This window comes from Erpetoichthys calabaricus, chromosome 12 (assembly GCF_900747795.2).
Source record: "Erpetoichthys calabaricus chromosome 12, fErpCal1.3, whole genome shotgun sequence".
Lineage (NCBI taxonomy): Eukaryota > Metazoa > Chordata > Cladistia > Polypteriformes > Polypteridae > Erpetoichthys > Erpetoichthys calabaricus.
Window position 1 is genome coordinate 159,672,660 of NC_041405.2, and position 19,234 is coordinate 159,691,893.

Here is a 19,234-nt window from a genome sequence, read left to right on the forward strand (position 1 = left end):
AAAATTAGGTTTACTTACCTTGGCAGTGACATTCACGTCTCTGGTGACTCTTCCTATGAAGCCAGTAGACGGACTGGAAGAACATGGGGGGTCATGAGGTCGCTGGAAAGGGGTGTGTGGTGCTCCTGATATCTGCAAAAGGACGAAGGTCCAAGTCTTTAGAGTCCTGGTGCTTCCTGTTTGTGAGATATGGAAGCTATCCAGTGACCTGAGATGAAGACTGGACTACTTGGGTACCGTGTCTCTCCGGAAAATCCTTGGGTACCGTTGGTTTGACTTTGTGTTGCTCATGGAGTCCTGAATGAGGCACATGACCTGCATTGTGAGGGAGCGTCAGTTACAGCACTACGGCCATGTGGCGCATTTCCCCTGAGGGTGACCCAGCTTGTAAGATCCTCATTGTTGGGGACCCAAGTGGCTGGACCAGGCCAAGGGGTCACCCACGTAACACCTGGCTGGGTCATTTCTGGAGGGTGGGACTGGACCGCATGTCTGCCTGGGTGGTTGTCAACCGGAATCCTGAGCTGCTTCGTCGTGTAGTGGGTGCGGCAACGTGCTGTACCAGTGCATGCTGCCCAACTTGACTTGACTCATCACTCATAAGCTGAATGGCACTTTCTGGAAAAAAAAAACTGCTTGAAATACTCGAGTGGCTGGTAATCCACAGTGTCTGCCAACACGCCATGTCGCTTGATGAAGTCCAGTAGCCACGGATCTACGCCTGTGTAGTCTTCCCAGGGCGAACGTTACCATTCTACCGTTAGCTACATAAGCGTGTTCACCACTACAATTAGCTGGATACTGGCCAGCTGATGTCAGTCACCTGTCTTTCGCTTTCCAGATTGTTTACATCAAAATAAGAGTTCAATATGTCCGAGTCCGGTTCAGTAATAATACACAAAAAATAAATAATATACGTTGTGGGATATGGCCAGCCTTTCATCCCGGCCAATACCCCCAGGCTGCCAGGTGGAACCCTCCCTGCAGCATGGAGGTGCCCCGAATGCCAGCAGGGAATTATGGTCATTGGAGTTTTCCTTTACAGCCTGATGAGCATCATCAACTCTCTTTGTGAGGTCCTCAGAAATCTCTTTTGTTTGTGCCATGATACATTTCCACAAACGTGTTGTGAAGAGCAGACTTTGATAGATCCTGTTCTTTAAATAACACAGGGTGCCCACTCACACCTGATTGTCATCCCATTGATTGAAAACACCGGACTCGAATTTCACCTTCAAACTAACTGCTAATTCTAGAGGTTCACATACTTTTGCCACTCACAAATATGGAATATTCGATCATTTTCCTCAATAAATAAATGACCAAGTATAATATTTTTGTCTCATTTGTTTAACTGGTTTCTCTTTATCTACTTTTAGGACTTGAGTGAAAATCTGATGATGTTTCAGGTCATATTTATGCAGAAATATAGAAAACTCTAAAGGGTTCACTAACTTTCAAGCACAACTGTACATATACAAAGTACAGCGATGGCAAAAGTACATTCTTGCTCCGATGTAGAACAGTCGTCATGATCTGAGTTGACCTCTGTTGTAGCGCGTGTTTATGTGAAAACAGCAGTGTCAAATGCAAGGGGTAGGGGGGGGAATTGGGAACGTGACTGAGAGAATAAAACTGAATTTAAAGAAAAACCAAAGCTAACATTTACAAGTATCATAAATCACAGCGGCTGTTACAGACTGGAATCAAATGTATGTTTTTATTCTAAAATAGTAAGAATATGTGCAGCTCACTTCTCAAAACAGACTCGTCCGGGATCGAACCCGTGAAGTTTAGATTACCAGTCAACAGCGGATACCGTTGCACCACCAAAGCGATCACAGCAAATGCGTGTCAATGTCGCACCCTAACGCGGGTTGTTTTTCTGCAGTTACATTTTTGAATAAAAGTGCACTTGTTCTGTTATATTTGTACCTTTTGTGAAAGTGTTTCTTTGATATTTGGAATTCAGGCTTCACACATTATAAACTTCATGTCTACATTTTGCCAATCCTCTTTAATAAAACCCCTGTGTGCGTCCAGTGTCCGTATGTGTGTCTTCTGGTGAAGTGCGCATGCGCAGGGCACGGTGCGATGCTTCAAAGCAGATGCTTCAAAGGCCACCTGACGGGTCACACAAGACAGAGAGGGCGGGACCTATAAAATATCGCGCGGCAGATCCAATCGGATTTCGGTAAATGAGGTAAGACCTAAAACATAAAACACGAAAAATCCAATCGGGTACTGGGACACGGAGACCAGCTTCCCCATTGTTGTGCAAGTGTTCACTCTGAGGATGTCAGATTTGCGATTAAGAAGCTTGGCCTGGTAAAGTGTAAAGTGTCAGTCACTGAAGGGGTTTTCCTAAATATACGAATTTTCATGATATTACAATACAATGACTTGTAAAAGTTGATTTAGTTTCACGCACATTACATCAGTTGCTGGGGAGAATCTGCTGATTGCCCACCGTTGTGACAGAAAATTAAACGCATATTACGGACAGCAAAGCCAGTATTACTGTCAGAGAAAATTACAGGCATTTTACGGAAAAAAATTTAATGAGGTAAAAGGTCCCTTGCCATTTAATATAAACTGTTCCTACTAATGTTTATGGACTACTTTTCTAGCGCCCGTTATTGTAACGGGCTAAATGTCTAGTTATTACTAAAAGATGAAAAACGTTTCTGTTTTACATAGATCGTTGTAGGCACGGAACACACATGAAATGCAAGTGTTCCACATAACGATATAGTATTTATAAAAGGTGTCATTTTGCTTGACTTCTCACTCTATACAATTCTAAGCAACTGACACACAGGTAAACAGACTTGAGCTGAGAAAACTGTGCAGGGTTGGGGATGTGATAGCAGGCTGCTTGCTGCTTATCAACACATTTACAGGACAGAAGAGAGAGACGGAGAAGTGCGAAGTGATTTAAGGTGGGATGGATCTGCGAGTTTTTTCGTAGGCTCTGGTAATTCTAGTGTTAATGGATTATTTATTTATTTAATAATGTTTGAAGCACTGCACTCTTTCTTTGAACGCTTTGTTTTGACTGTTTTTGAGTAAAAGCACTCTTGCACTTTTTTCTTGCACCATCCTCTAGCTTGGTCGTTGTGTCTTCACTGATCAGCTCATCCGATGGTGTCGGGTTGAAAAGCTCCCAAAAACGGAGATGGGAGCATGAAGTGGAACTTGCATCGTCACAGTACCATACCTCCACTTAGCTATCGAAGGAGAGAACTGCTTAACAGATTTAGATCGGGCTTATTTCTAGAATTTGCTTGAACATTCCGGTTGATTTTGCGACTTCTCTCATCATGCTAAGTATCAGAGTTCGCTTGCGGTACCGATTTATTTGCGCAAATCCGAGTGACACGCAGCGGGCTGAGTTCCCTCCTCACTCACGCACCAGCCTCGTGGAGTGTACCTGTGATATAGTGGGTCCATAGTTCGCTTGCAGGAGTGATATATTTGCACTACTCTGAGACGGAGGCTGCAGGCCGAGGGGAGGGGGAAGAGTGACATCAGGAGTAGAGAGCTGGGAGGGGCCCTCCTTATTGTCCTGTTTCACTACTTCGCAAACGAAGCCACAGGGGACGGCTAGTGTAAAATTAAAGTCTATTACCGTATATACTTGCGTTTAAGTTCTCCCACATATAAGTCGGGGCTTGATGTTACCATATAATTTCCGGTATTGTACTGTATAATGTCGGTCGTATAAGTCGAATGCGGAAAACTCCCAGTATTGGTCCAATAGATTACAATATGCAAACGCCCACCTGAGAGAGTAACCACGGAGCACATGGCCTTTTTATTTTCTATGTATTGTGCCAACGTGACCACACGGTAATACCCGAACTATTCCAAAGCGACGTTTGCACTGTTTTGTGTTTTTTATATCTCACCCCCTCATACACCTTTATCGTAAGAGCATCTGTTATCTATGATGGAACATTCGATCTGAAGAAAATATGAAGCTGGTTTTAAATTAAAAGTCGTTCGAGTGGCAAAAGAAATTGGAAACTGCGCTGCTGCAACAAAATTCGATGCGTCTGAGAAACTGGTGTGAGATTGGAGGAGACAAGAAGATGTAAAAAAAAATTTTAATCTTGTATTTTTGAACGGGCGTATAAGTCAGGGTCTGATTTTATGATGAATTTTTCAGGTTTCAAGACCCAACTTATACACGAGTATATACGGTACTTTATTTTCAGGTTCTTCTTATACCTTTCAGTTGAGCCACCAACCTGGAAATTTCTGTACATATACCAAATGTCCATTCTGTTTTTTTACAGGACATCTACTGACTTCTTAGTCATCTTTCCATACATTTTGTTGCTCACTTGACTGGTATCTGATTTCCAACATTTTTTAGCCCTTTATGATATTTCTTTATGATGAATGCTATATTACCCTTAAATTTTTCTTCCAAACCTGACGCCAGTTCACCAGTTGTCCTTTCTTGGACATCTTTGGTAGGCCCTCATCAGACCACACAAGACCCGCCATTATGGAGATGTTCTTATTCGGTCATCTCGCAATCAGAATGCGGCCTTTGTCAAAGATCATTACACTTGCCCAACACGTCACCTTCAAGAACCGAGTGTTCGGTAGCTCACTGCCTGATGTATCCCACCCTTTGATGGGTGCCATTTGAATGAGATAATCAAGGGTGGTCGCATCACCTCTCAGTGGTTGTAAGTTGATTTTTGGCCCTTCCGAGGTTTCTGGTATGGCCACTAGTAGTCGTGGTCCCCCGGAACAGCACTGGATATCATCAGCTAGGAGTCTGTGTGTCATTTTTGTCCCACGCTTTGAACTGAACAAACAGGTAAATTCTGTTGTTAAAAACTGTTTTTGCCATTTAAGACTGTTGGCTGTAATTCTCTGTACACAGCGGTCAGCCAGTTCCTTCTGTCTCGCCTACAGCTCGTTCAAAATGTAGCTGCTACTCCCATACTGGCCTCTTTTCATTCTCTTCTACCTGATAGTTTAGATTCAATTGAAGCTTTATTGCTCATTTATAAATCTTTAAATGCTTTTTAGCACTGGTATAGCTCGCCACTCTTCCCCCGTCTCGGTCTTTAAGACTCATTTGAGCAGTTTGGTGGGTGTCTCAGATAAGGCTGAAGCCATAGGGGTGATCATGCATTTACAGTGGCTGCTCCATTGGCTGCTGCACGTTAAATCTACTCCGAAACTGAGCATTTTTAAATCTCGATTGTAGTAGTAGGATGTTGTACCATGTTGGCCATTATGGAATGACAAGTCAAGCAAAATGACCCTTTTATTGGCTAACATAAAGATTACAAGATTATGCAAGCTTTGGAGGCAACTCAGTCCCCTTCTTCAGGCAGATATAACACAGAAACCTGTGTTTATAGTTTATATAGACACTAAATCCTGATTGAAAACGTATCATTTTTTTCCCTGGTTTTTATTTCCATTAAAAGGGTTGCTGGTTTGCATTTTATGTATTGGACAGCCACTACGCTTTATACATGTTGACTGTAATTATGAAATGTCTTTCTGTTATGATACATGTTATTTACAGTCTTTTATTATCGCTGTCTTTTACTGTACAACACTTTGGTAAACACTTTTGAGTTTTTATGTAGGTGCTTTATAAATAAAGTTGACTTGACTTAAGTAGACCCCATGGCAACAGTTGACATTTTCAACACATTTGACAGGCAAGGAGGTGCTTACAGATAAAGAGGACATATCTGATTAAAAAACACAGGGGAACTTTGCCTTCTCAATCATTTTTTTCCACCAAAATATCAAGAGATGGAATAGTGGTCTAATGGAGGGAAAGTAAACACCCCCTCGGTTTCAGAGGCTGGCTTTGCCACTTTCAGCAGAAGTGATTTCTTACAGATGTTTTGCATAACTGCCCACCAGTTTCTGACATCGACAAGGTGAAATTTCTGCCCACTCGTCCATGCACAGTTCCTTCAGTTACAAGATGTTTGTAGGTTTTCTCGCATATCCTGTCCTTCTCAACACTTTGATGGGATTCAAATCAGGGCTTTGACTTGGCGAGTCCATAACCCTCCATTTCCTCTTTCTGAGCCATCCCTTGGCTGATTTGCTAGTGTGCTTCAGGTCATTATTGTGTTCATTTCTGGTTCAACTTCAACTTTTGGACAGATGGCCATCTCACATTCTCCTTGTGTTATCGTGGTATTTCCCTCTACTTATCCTTTATTTATTTTCTTCAGGTATAAGTGTACTCATCAGGTTTGTTACCGGATTGGTCTACCGTCACACCTTAAGATTAACACACACACACAAACACACAGACCCTAACAACAACACTGCCCTATGAATGACGTCCACACAGCTGATTAACCTCTAGCATTTTAAACCACGCAAATACAGACACAACTTATCACTCTCTTAGCAATTCAAGAGACTTATTTTTTACTGGTACAAACAACATACGATGTTTTAAATATATCTGTATATACAAAGGCTCCACATCCTTGGCTATCAGCCATTTATCAACCAAGAATGCCTTATTTTATGGTCTGTTCCATACTGTTAGGTGGAGCTCACACCCTCAGCCTTAATAAGCCTTGCAGCACTTAGCGTATGGCAAACTCCTGACTGCTCCGGGTGCTCTTCAATATAAAACCTTATTACCTCATATCACTCTAGATATAAAGACAAAGTGTAGAAAGTTAAAAGCAGCATGGTATTTATTACATGAATAATAATACCAAATAGAAGAAGGAACACTAGGAAATTAGATTAATAGTAAAGTCAGGATATATATAGGCTTTAGAAAAAGCTTACGTAAAATTAAACATGTCGAAGATTTAGCAATCAATATTCATGGAATCCTTTAACTTACAATCAGAACAAAACAACAACAACAACAACAACAACATTTATTTATATAGCACATTTTCATACAAAAAGTAGCTCAAAGTGCTTTACATAATGAAGAAAAGAAGAATAAAAGACAAATAAGAAATTAAAATAAGACAACCTTAGTTAACATAAAAAGGAGTAAGGTCCGATGGCCAGGGTGGACAGAAAAAACAAAAAAAAAAATCCAGAAGGCTGGAGAAAAAAATAAAATCTGTAGGGGTTCCAGGCCACGAGACCGCCCAGTCCCCTCTGGGCATTCTACCTAACATAAATGAAATAGTCCTCTTTGTAGTTAGGGTTCTCACGGAGTCACTTGATGCTGATGGTTATACAGACTTCTGGCTTTTAATCCATCCATCATTGTTGGAACATCATGGTGCTTTGGGTAGATGGTGGTGGCACAAGCCACCACCAATAGGACACCGGAAAAGGAAACAGAAGAGAGAGTAGGGGTTAGTACAAATTTTGAATGAATAGTTATTATAATGAATTGGATATACAGAGTGTCAGGATTAAATTACAGTGAAGTTATGAGAAGGCCATGTTACAGTAATGTGTTTTCAGTAGTTTTTTAAAGTGCTCCACTGTATTAGCCTGGCGAATTCCTACTGGCAGGCTATTCCAGATTTTAGGTGCATAACAGCAGAAGGCCGCCTCACCACTTCTTTTAAGTTTTGCTCTTGGAATTCTAAGGAGACACTCAGTTGAGGATCTGAGGTTGCGATTTGGAATATAAGGTGTCAGACATTCCGATATATAAGACGGGGCGAGATTATTTAAAGCTTTATAAACCATAAGCAGAATTTTAAAGTCAATTCTGAATGACACAGGTAACCAGTGTAGTGACATCAAAACTGGAGAAATGTGTTCGGATTTTCTTTTCCTGGTAAGGATTCTAGCAGCTGCATTCTGCACTAACTGCAAACGATTGATGTCTTTTTTGGGTAGTCCTGAGAGGAGTGCATTACAGTAATCTAGCCGACTAAAGACAAACGCATGAACTAATTTCTCTGCATCTTTCGATGATATAAGAGGTCTAACTTTTGCTATGTTCCTTAGGTGAAAAAATGCTGTCCTAGTGATTTTATTAATATGCGATTTAAAATTCAGATTACAATCAATGGTTACCCCCTAAGCTTTTTACCTCCGATTTGACTTTTAATCCTAATGCATCCAGTTTATTTCTAATAGCCTCATTGTATCCATTATTGCCAATCACTAAGATTTCGTTTTTTTTCTTTATTTAATTTGAGAAAGTTACTATTCATCCATTCTGAGATACAGGTTAGACATTGTGTTAGCGAATCAAGAGATTTGGGGTCATCAGGTGCTATTGATAAATACAGCTGTGTGTCATCAGCATAGCTGTGGTAGCTCACGTTATGTCCCGAGATAATCTGACCTAATGGAAGCATGTAGATTGAGAAGAGCAGCGGACCCAGGATAGAGCCTTGTGGAACACCATATAGAATATCATGTGTCTTTGAGTTATAATTACCACAACTAACAAAGAATTTTCTCCCTGCCAGGTAGGATTCAAACCAGTTTAAGACCCTGCCAGAGAGGCCCACCCATTGACTAAGGCGATTCTTAAGAATATTATGATCAATAGTGTCAAATGCGGCACTCAAATCTAAGAGGATGAGAACAGATAAATGGCCTCTGTCTGCATTTACCCGCAAGTCATTTACTACTTTAACGAGTGCAGTTTCTGTGCTGTGATTTGTTCTAAAACCTGACTGAAATTTATCAAGAATAGCATGTTTATTGAGGTGCTCATTTAACTGCATAATGACTGCCTTCTCTAGAATTTTACTTAAGAAAGGCAGGTTAGAGATGGGTCTATAATTTTCAAGAGCAGAGGGGTCGAGATTATTTTTCTTAAGTAGGGGTTTAACTACCGCAGTCTTAAGACAGTCTGGGAAGACCCCCATATCTAATGACGAATTTACTATGTCAAGAACATTATCGATAAGCACACCCGATACTTCTTTGAAAAAATTTGTTGGTATTGGGTCAAGGGCACAGGTGGATGGTTTCATTTGAGAAATTATTTTATGTAAATCAGGTAAATCTATCCTAGTGAAAGACTCTAATTTATTTATTATGGAGTACTGGGGTTTCGGGGGATCCTTAGTGTTGGGGAGATATACTATGTTATTTCTAATATCATTAATTAACGGTCACACGTTGCTGGTGCCCTCTTCTGACATCACTCGCTGTCTTCTCATTGTTTAGTCCATCGTATTTATTTTAAAATTCCATGGGGGTTTCGTAACACATGATTGTTATATACACCTGATTGGCTGGCTGTCAATATGATGGATGAACTTGCTCAAACTCTTTAATTTGTTAAGTACTCTGTTTTTTTCAAACTACAGGGTGACGCAGGGAAACGGGAAATTTTGGAACTAGCGACCCTGAGAGGTTGGCAGTTGTTTGGGACCAATGCGACCTCGTTTAGAACCCCTTGCTATGAGTTATAATGGAGCAGTGGAGTGGTGTGCAACAAGTGGTTGTTGTGAAAGCCTTTTATAAGAATGGTGATAGTGGGACTGCTGTGCAAAGGGAATTTTGGCGTCATTAACAGTTAGGACGTCATGATGTGACGTGTTCCTTCTGCTCATGCGATTACAACATCTGAATATCGAAAACATGTGGTTTTAACAGTACAGAGCCACTTCGCATACTGCCCGACAATCGATGGCAGCTATTCGAAGATTGTTTGGAAGGCACGTCATTTCACGCAACGGTGACATTCTATGGCCTCCGAGATCCCCAGATCTCACTGTTTTGATTTTTTTTTTCCTGTGGGGTCATCTTAAAAGCCAAGCGTACTGCACACATCCTGCAACCATTGCTGAACTAAAAAGGAGGACTGAAGAGGAAATCGCTGGCATTCGTCTTGACATGTGACATCGAGCATTGCAGAATCTCCACAACAGGCTGTTAGAATGTGTATGGAGAAATGAGCAACACCTTCATGATGTTTTCTTCAAAACGTAAAATGAATATTGATTACCATCATTAATTGCGTATCCTGTACAATACATTTCATCACTAAATGTATTTTGTAATGTGTTTATTCGTGCATTGAATGTCAATTTAAAATTTCCCGTTTCCCTGTGCCACCCTGTATTAAAGAGTTAAGAATCTCCTGTCCCAAGCTGTACACTGGTTTGGCCATTTCCAGTCCAACGGCATCTCCTTCTGTTTGCAGGTTGTAAAGTAATCGGACACAACTTGAAGCATCAGCAGGTCTTCCGTTCCCAATTTAGTCCTGGTGCTCATCTCTTCACAGGTTATAAACTCATCAGCACAGCTTGAGGCATCTCCTGAACTGCTGCTCAGTTCAAACAGATGTTACTGTGCTTTGATTAATAATAGTAATAATAATAATAATACATTTTATTTATAAAGCGCCTTTCCCATTACTGGAACAATTCAGGAAAACAGGAGGCATTGATGTTAAAACTGCCCATGCAAGTGTCCTGTATTGAAGTTCATCTTGTTTTGTCTTCAGCAAAATATAATGAAAATATAGACCAATACTTGCAGATGTTGCACACCACAACACTTCTCAAACACACTTTTATAATATGGCACAGAATTCATAGTTGACTCGATGACTTCATGCTGCCCTGATGCCGACTCCAGACCAGAACATGTCCACCGCCAGGCTGCACAGCTGGTTTGAGGGTCTTCTCCTGAAATGCTGTCAAATGTGTCTACTGTTACCATACTTGCCGAGCAACTCTCTTGTTGATTCATCTGTCCAGAGGACATCAGAAGGCCAGGTCTTTGCTTAGATGCTCCATGGCGAGTTTTTTGTGAGTTTTTCCCCCTTGTCTTCTTAGATAGTCAAGGCTGGGGGGCTGTCAAAAGGCAGGGCCTGTTAAAGCCCATTGCGGCACTTCTGTGTGATTTTGGGCTATACAACAAATACATTGTATTGTATTGTACTGTCAGTGGTTTCCATTTTCGATATGTTTTTCAATTTTGTCGGCATCACGCTTTATATCATTCACTATTCTTTCTACTCTGTAAATTGAAGTAATACTTGTGGCACTTTCGCCATTTCGTACATGTTTAATAATTTCAGTTTTTTTGCGACAATTCCAACACCACACACATACGTTTATCCGCCATAACAATGTACAGTAGATTACGAAACACTACTAAAACTGAAGGTGCGTAACTTGCACTGTGATTTCAAAACATGGTATGACATGTGGTGCTGGTGGAAGAACACTAGATCGATAGATAGATAGATAGATAGGTCTTACTTATAGTGTAGTCGGCAAGATAGATAGATAGATAGATAGATAGATAGATAGATAGATAGATAGATAGATAGATAGATAGATAGATAGATAGATAGATAGATAGATAGATAGATAGATAGATAGATAGATAGATAGATAGATAGATAGATAGATAGATAGATACTTTATTAACCCCAAGGAGAAATTGACATACTCCAGCAGCAGTATACTGATAAAGAAAATATTAAATTAAAGAGTGATAACAATGCAGGTATAACAGACAATAACTTTGTATAATGTTAACGTTTACCCCCCCCCAGGTGGAATTGAAGAGTCGCATAGTTTGGTGGAGGAACGATCTCCTCAGTCTGTCAGTGGAGCAGGACGGTGACAGCAGTCTGTCGCTGAAGCTGCTCCTCTGTCTGGAGATGATCCTGTTCAGTGGATGCAGTGGATTCTCCATGATTGACCAGAGTCTGCTCAGCGCCCGTCGCTCTGCCACGGATGTCAGACTGTCCAGCTCCGTGTCTATAATAGAGCCTGCCTTCCTCACCAGTTTGTCCAGGTGTGAGGCGTCCCTCTTCTTTATGCTGCCCCCCAGCACACCACCGCGCTGGCACAAGGGAGAGCTGATCCCACATACTGAGCTCGCAGCGTACGGCACACCAGTAGTAGGACAGTAATAGGCAGGCGCTGGCGTACGCAATGTTTTGTTTTTTTTTCGGTTAATCGAGTGACGGATAATTGAGCTTTTACTGTATATTGCATATATTTATTTTGATATATATTAATTAGATCTGGTTGGTCTGTTTTCAACCTTAATGTATAAATATTTTAATTAAAAAACCTTTTCCTGATAACCGTGAAGGTTTGTTTTGCACGTCAGTGGTTGACCTTTGCTTAACAATACCCGGTTGATTTTGTATTTAGGTTCCTTACATTTATTGGAAATGATCACAGTATTAATTAATGATAATAATCCAAGTAGATTTGTGGTAAGTCTTTGTTTTTGTTGTTTAATCTGTGGAAAGCGCTTTGAGTTGCCTGTAAATGTTTGATAAGGTTGGTTCAATGTTGCTTTATTTAGTCAGGTTTACACAAGAAAACAGGAAATTTGCCTTCTCAGTTGCATCTAATAACAAGACAATAAGAAATGAAACGACACAAATAGGGTCCTCCCTGCGTGGAGTTTGCATGTTCTCCCCATGTCTGCATGGGTTTCCTCCCACAGTCCAAAGACATGCAGATTAGGTGCAATGGCGATTCTAAATTGTCCCTAGTGTGTGCTTGTTGTGTGTGTGTGTGTGTGTGTGCCCTGCGGTGGGCTGGCACCCTGCCCGGGATTTGTTCCTGCCTTGTGCCCTGTGCTGTCTGGGATTGGCTCAAGCAGACCCCCGTGACCCCCATGCCAATGACGAAGGCGTGGAGTCCCGAAACGCGCCGGCCTGACGGAGAGCCATGTGAAGTTCAATTCTTGGATATTTTGGTTCCATTGACCCTGTGGGCTTTGTTGCTTATTTGTTATTTAGGGTTGTTTACCTGACCTGTTTATACTTTACAAAAATGGTTATAAAAATGTTTAAAATGTGGGAAGTCTTTGTGCTTAAATAAATACTGTTAAATATTTTTGTATTTGAGTGAAGTAAAAATCTTTGTGATATGGAGGTTAGGTGAACTCATAATTTCTGATTAAAAAATTTTTGATAAATGACCTGGCTGTTCCCTAGTTTGTATCTTCATCAGGCTGTGACTTCGGATGCGGTGGGGCATTTTGCTGCCGAGTGTGAAGTGTCCAGGATGAGGATCCAAGTCTGAGGTTGTGGTGCTCAGCAGAAAAAGTGCAAGAGAGTGTAATTACAGATTGCTGTACCTAGGAGTTCAGTCCCGTAACACCCCAACACCACGAAACGCCCATCACATCAAACTACGGTTTAGCTTAGGGTTGTGGGAGGGTCATCTGACTCAGTGGGCATTTCGTGACTGATAGTGTGGGCATTACCTGACGTACGTCATGGGTATCTCCAGGTTGGGGATGAGGTGCTGCCTCAGTCAGAGCAGTTTAAGTATCTCAGGGTTTTGTACACAAGTGAGGGAAGAAGGGAGCAGAAGATTCACCGGCAGATCAGAGCAGCGTCCGCAGCCATGCACAAGTTGTATCGGTCAGTCGTGGTGAAGAGAAAGAGCTCTCGGGTTACTGGCCAATCTCCGTTCCATCCCTCCCCTATGGTCACAAGCTTTGGGTAGCGAAGGAAAGAACTCGTAGATCACGGATACGAGCAGCAGAAATGAACTTCTTCATAGGCTGTCTGAGCTCAGCCTTAGAGATGATATTCGGGATGAGCCTCTGCTCCTCCACATTGAATGAAGCCAGCTGAGGTGATTTGGGCATCTGATTATGAAGCCCCCCTCGGGAAATGTTTCAGGCGGGTCCAACCAGAAGAAGACCTCAAGGCAGACCAAGGACACGCGATGGCCTGGTAACGTCTTGGTAAACCCCAGAGGTGGTAGTGGGTAAAAGGGACATCTGAGAATCTTTGCTCAGTCTGCTGCTCCTTTAACCTGGATGTGTGTAAGCCTCCAAAAATGGATTGATGAAGGGATGGAAAAATGTTTCCTTTGCTAATATTTTAAATTATTATTGTGAGTAAATGAACTGTGTCTTGCATGTTGTACTGAAAACTCATATACGCTGTGATGGACGGCCAGTGTTTCAGTCTGGCCGGGACATCCCTCAACTAAGAGAAAGAGCCTTATTAGGACACTACATTCCCCGGGACGCTAGATGGCAGCTCCCCTGGACGGAAATGGTTCCCCAGATTCCCGCAGGGCAGCATGGGACATGGAGTCTGGTTCTTCAGCCCTGTTGAGTGCCACCAGGGGGAGCTCACCAAGAACCCGGGGACTATTATGGTGATGTTAACCCGGAAGTACTTAGGAGTCACGAGGACGGAAACCCACAGTACTTCCGGGACACCTGAAGAAGGATTTTGACCCGGAGACGAATACTTCTGGGTCAGAGACTTTAAAAGGACTATGGGAAACCCCAGCAGAGTGAGCCAGAGTTGGGTGGCAGTGTGACGGAGCTGCTGGGAATTGGAGGGTTGTATTATTATTGTTGATTATTGTATTGATTTATTACTGGAGAATTGTGGAGTGTGCGGTGCTTTGTGCACTTTATTGAAGAATTAATATTAAAGAATCTTCTTGGTGTTTTAAACTTGTGTCTTGGATGTCTGTCTGGTGGGTTCAACGGGGCAACAGCGACCCCTAGCGTCCACAACACATACCTACATGGTGCTGATCTTCAATCTTGGAGATGTTTTGAGAACGTTGAACGATATATACTGTAGAACATTCCATTTTGGTTCACAGTATCAATTTAAGTCCATACCACCCTGCCCTATACTGTACTGTCTAGGATACGTGAATGAATGTGTAACTTTCTCTCCTGCCTGTCCTAGGATTCTCCCTTTTCTAGTTTCACCTGCCCATTCTAGAAAGGGAAAAGTAATGAACTACAGGAGTGGTCCACTGTGACGGTGGTCAGGCTTCCAGCAAGGGCTAGAGATGGGGCGTTCTGTTAAGGTTGGCATAATAAAGAGTCTGAAAGGGAAATGAGGGTTACCTGAGGACCTCACCACAACAAAACAGTGAGTACAGGGACAGATTTCTACGATAGCCAGGAATTTTGGAAATGACAACAACGTGTGGTTTACGCATTGTGATCTGATGAACATCCATCTGGTTTTTGCACCTGCCCCATTTTCTGACCACTCTTTTTGTTTGCCCCCCAGAGCCCCTTCAAAGCTAATCTGTCTATCGGGATGAGCCTTTATATCAGTTTTCAACACAGGGATCAGCCAGTGAGATTGTCATCCAATCAGGAGGTGTTTACCAAAATAGGTGGAGCTACACATTTCTCATGGGTGCTTTTAATTAAACTCAGAATCCTGCCGGGGCTTTTGGCAGGGGGGCTACAATTCCCTAATGAAGTGTTTCTTTCCCTAGGGGCGCCACGGCTGTAGTGTTCAGATGCGAGGAGAAGCAGACGCAGAAGCCGTATGCGGCCAAAGTCTTAAAGAAAACGGTGAGTGGGCAAAATCGTCTGCACTCAAAGTGCACTCCACACCAGTAGGTGCTAATGACCAGACTTATTGATGTCACATTAAAACGTTTTTACAGTTGTGCTTGAAAGTTTGTGAACCCTTTAGAATTTTCTATATTTCTGCATAAATATGACCTAAAACATCATCAGATTTTCACACAAGTCCTAAAATTAGATAAAGAGAAACCAGTTAAACAAATGAGACAAAAATATTATACTTGGTCATTTACTTATTGAGGAAAATGATTGAATATTCCATATTTGTGAGTGGCAAAAGTATGTGAAGCTCTAGGATTAGCAGTTAGTTTGAAGGTGAAATTCGAGTCCGGTGTTTTCAATCAACGGGATGACAATCAGGTGTGAGTGGGCACCCTGTGTTATTTAAAGAACAGGATCTATCAAAGTCTGCTCTTCACAACACATGTTGGTGGAAGTGTATCATGGCACGAACAAAGGAGATTTCTGAGGACCTCACAAAGAGAGTTGTTGATGCTCATCAGGCTGGAAAAGGTTACAAAACCATCTCTAAAGAGTTTGGACTCCACCAATCCACAGTCAGACAGATTGTGTACAAATGGAGGAAATTCAAGACCATTGTTACCCTCCCCAGGAGTGGTCGACCAACAAAGATCACTCCAAGAGCAATGCGTGTAATAGTCGGCGAGGTCACAAAGGACCCCAGGGTAACTTCTAAGCAACTGAAGGCCTCTCTCACATTGGCTAATGTTCATGTTCATGAGTCCACCATCAGGAGAACACTGAACAACAATGGTGTGCATGGCACGGTTGCAAGGAGAAAGCCACTGCTCTCCAAAAAAAAACATTGCTGCTCGTCTGCAGTTTGCTAAAGATCACGTGGACAAACCAGAAGGCTATTGGAAGAATGTTTTGCGGACGGATGAGACCAAAATAGAACTTTTGGGTTTAAATGAAAAGCGTTATGTTTGGAGAAAGGAAAACACTGCATTCCAGCACAAGAACCTTATCATCCCATCTGTGACACATGGTGGTGGTAGTATCATGGTGTTTTGTCTCGGTAGAGTAATATATATATTGCTCTACTTTCCCCTATTGTATTATTAATATGTATCCTTAGAATGCCTAATCTCACAGACTTACCACTGTTTATAAGGTATTATTGTATATAACTTATCCCCACCTTCCCTTCTATATCTATAACCTTAGGCAATTAGATATAGTAAAAGACAAGCAGAAGTTAAGTTACAGTTTAAACAATGTATTAGTATTATTGATAATATTCATAAATAATAACAAAATGCAAAGTACTTTTGAATATCGGCAACCATACAACCTGATTAAATGGTGATATGTAGTTCAGGTGGCACACAGACTTCTGGTTACTTAAATGTCTCTAGTTAAGGCATCATTGATGCTCAGCTTTCAGCCACATGTCTGTTCAAAATGGCTGCTGAGCTGTGCTGTTCATTGTGTTCTCTTCAGGTTAGCAAGAGAGATGCTTCTTCATCATATGTTGGTTGGTAAGAGAGAGATACTGAGGTTAAACACATACATTTATAGATGTTCTGTCCAATCCCGAGAGCCAATAGGACATCATGGTACTTAAAGGCCTCTGAACCAAGCCAATTCCAAACAGCCATACTTCATACCAATGGGGGAAATAGAACATCTTAACACCTGCCCCCAAACCATATGTTAAAGTACACCTTAGCCCATTTGCGGGGGTAGAAATGACTTTAGCAAAGAAACACTTGCCAAACTACTTTAAAACACACACATCCCCCAAATCCTGTCGTAAAATTCAAAGAGGCTCAGCCGTAAAAGGGGGGCAAACACGAATGCCTCTCACCAAAGTAACACCAAATTACATTGCTTTGCCTAAAAATCAAATAAAGACATACAAAAATATTCATCAAATAATATGTAAAATCTCATATCACAACACATGGTTTGGGCCTGTTTTGCTGCATCTGGGCCAGGACGGCTTGCCTTCATTGATGGAACAGTGAATTCTGAATGATATCAGAGAATTCGAAAGGAAAATGTCAGGACATCTGTCCACGAACTGAATCTCAAGAGAAGGTGGGTCATGCAGCAAGACAACGACCCTAAGCACACAAGTCGTTCTACCAAAGAATGGTTAAAGAAGAATAAAGTTAATGTGTTGGAATGGCCAAGTCAAAGTCCTGACCTTAATCCAATCGAAATGTTGTGGAAGGACCTGAACAGAGCAGTTTATGTGAGGAAACCCAACAACATCCCAGAGTTGAAGCTGTTCTGGACGGAGGAATGGGCGAAAATACCTCCAAGCCGGTGTGCAGGACTGATCAACAGTTAGTGGAAATGTTTAGGGGGGTCACACCAGATACTGAAAGCAAAGGTTCACATACTTTTGCCACTCACAAATATGTAATATTCGATCATTTTCCTCAATAAATAAATGACCAAGTATAATTTTTTTGTCTCATTTGTTTAACTGGTTTCTCTTTATCTACTTGTAGGACTTGAGTGAAAATCTGATGATGTTTTCGGTCATATTTATGCAGAAATATAGAAAATTCTAAAGGGTTCACAAACTTTCAAGCACAACTGTAAGTGTATATTTTGAGTCATTTTATGGTTTTGTTAAAGGACAATTGATTAGGAAGTTTTTTACTGGTGTTAGTTTGTTTTGACAGACTTTTATTTTTGTTTTTTGTCTAGGGAAGTCTAGGGAAAAGGATTGTAATTGTCCAAAAATTCAATCTCGAGGTTTTGATGGAATCTCGACGTTTTAGACATCCCTGAGTCTGAAAAGACCATTTTTGAAATTATGTCTGTGCGTGTGTGTGTGTGTGTCTGTGTAAACAAGATAACTTGAGTACGCTTTCACGCAGGTCAACCAAATTTTGCATATGGAACATATTAGGTACAAAACGTAGATTTTTATCAACTTTTGAGCTATTTCCACTAACCAGAAGTGGTACTTTACCTTAATTTCATGCAGCTGCAGAGTCCGATTGATTCAACTTTACTTTTATAATAATTGTTCTGTCCATCCATCCATCCATTTTCCAACCCGTAATATACATAATATAAAAATATAATCCTTGTCTTGTGGTTTACTCCTCAAATATCCATCTCCATATCTGAGTATATGAGAAAGTCGAAGAGAGACCACTAAACATTTATTCATGTTTATGACACGCTAGCATTGCATCATGTGATCCTGAAGCATTTAATTTGGGAATTCTCTCTCATTTGGATATAAACAAAACAACTTTTTGTGTCACTTAATTTCCTTTGCAAAATAGGCCTAGCATTGGTTTTCATTTTTTCGGTTTTTGAACTCTTTTTCCATCTTTGCTCCTCGTTTTGCCCTTTGCTTTTTGGTTGCCTTCCTGACGGTCTTTCCGGCTCTGGCCCAGCTTTCACTTTATTGACAGTGATTTTTGGCTCACATTGCCGTCCCCTGGTTATGCTTGCCGTGGGTTCACATGTTCTTGGACAGATCTGAGTTGTTGAGTCAGAAAATCCACCTGAACACTCCACTCCCCCAGCTCAGAAATACGAGTCGGACAATTCTGACAAAACAAAGCTTGCTCGAATTTTCTGAGTTGTGACGTAACGCTGACCTTTCACCTTAGTCAATAGTTTGACCTGGTCAACCTGAAATGTCATATTTTGGTCAAATTAGATTTGGAGTGAAGTGAAACATGATTAATTTGTTTATTTTGATCTTTATTTCCATGTTTTGATTCTTTATTTCCATAGGGGCGGAGTGGTGGCTCTGAGGCTAAGGATCTGTGCTGGCATCCTGAAGGTTGCTGGTTCGAATCCCCATCACTGCCAAAAGAGATCCTACTCTGCTGGGCCCTTGAGCAAGACCCTTAACTTGTAATTGCTCCAGGGGCGCTGTACAATGGCTGACCCTGCACTCTGACCCCAAGGGGTATGCGAAAAAACTAACAAATTCCTAATACGTGTAATAATGTATAAGGCAAAATAAAGAACAAAAAAA

At 41.4% G+C, this 19,234-nt stretch overlaps 1 protein-coding gene across 1 annotated transcript in view; it reads left to right on the forward strand.

Annotated features, from left to right (window-relative positions):
• The window catches only part of si:ch73-60h1.1 (calcium/calmodulin-dependent protein kinase type IV), an 89,958-nt gene that overhangs the window by 12,104 nt on the left and 58,620 nt on the right, over window positions 1-19,234 (forward strand). Inside the window, exon 2 of the mRNA XM_051935012.1 lies at window positions 15,159-15,237. Coding sequence (XP_051790972.1) covers window positions 15,159-15,237 — 79 coding nt within the window. The remainder of the gene's footprint in view (window positions 1-15,158; window positions 15,238-19,234) is intronic.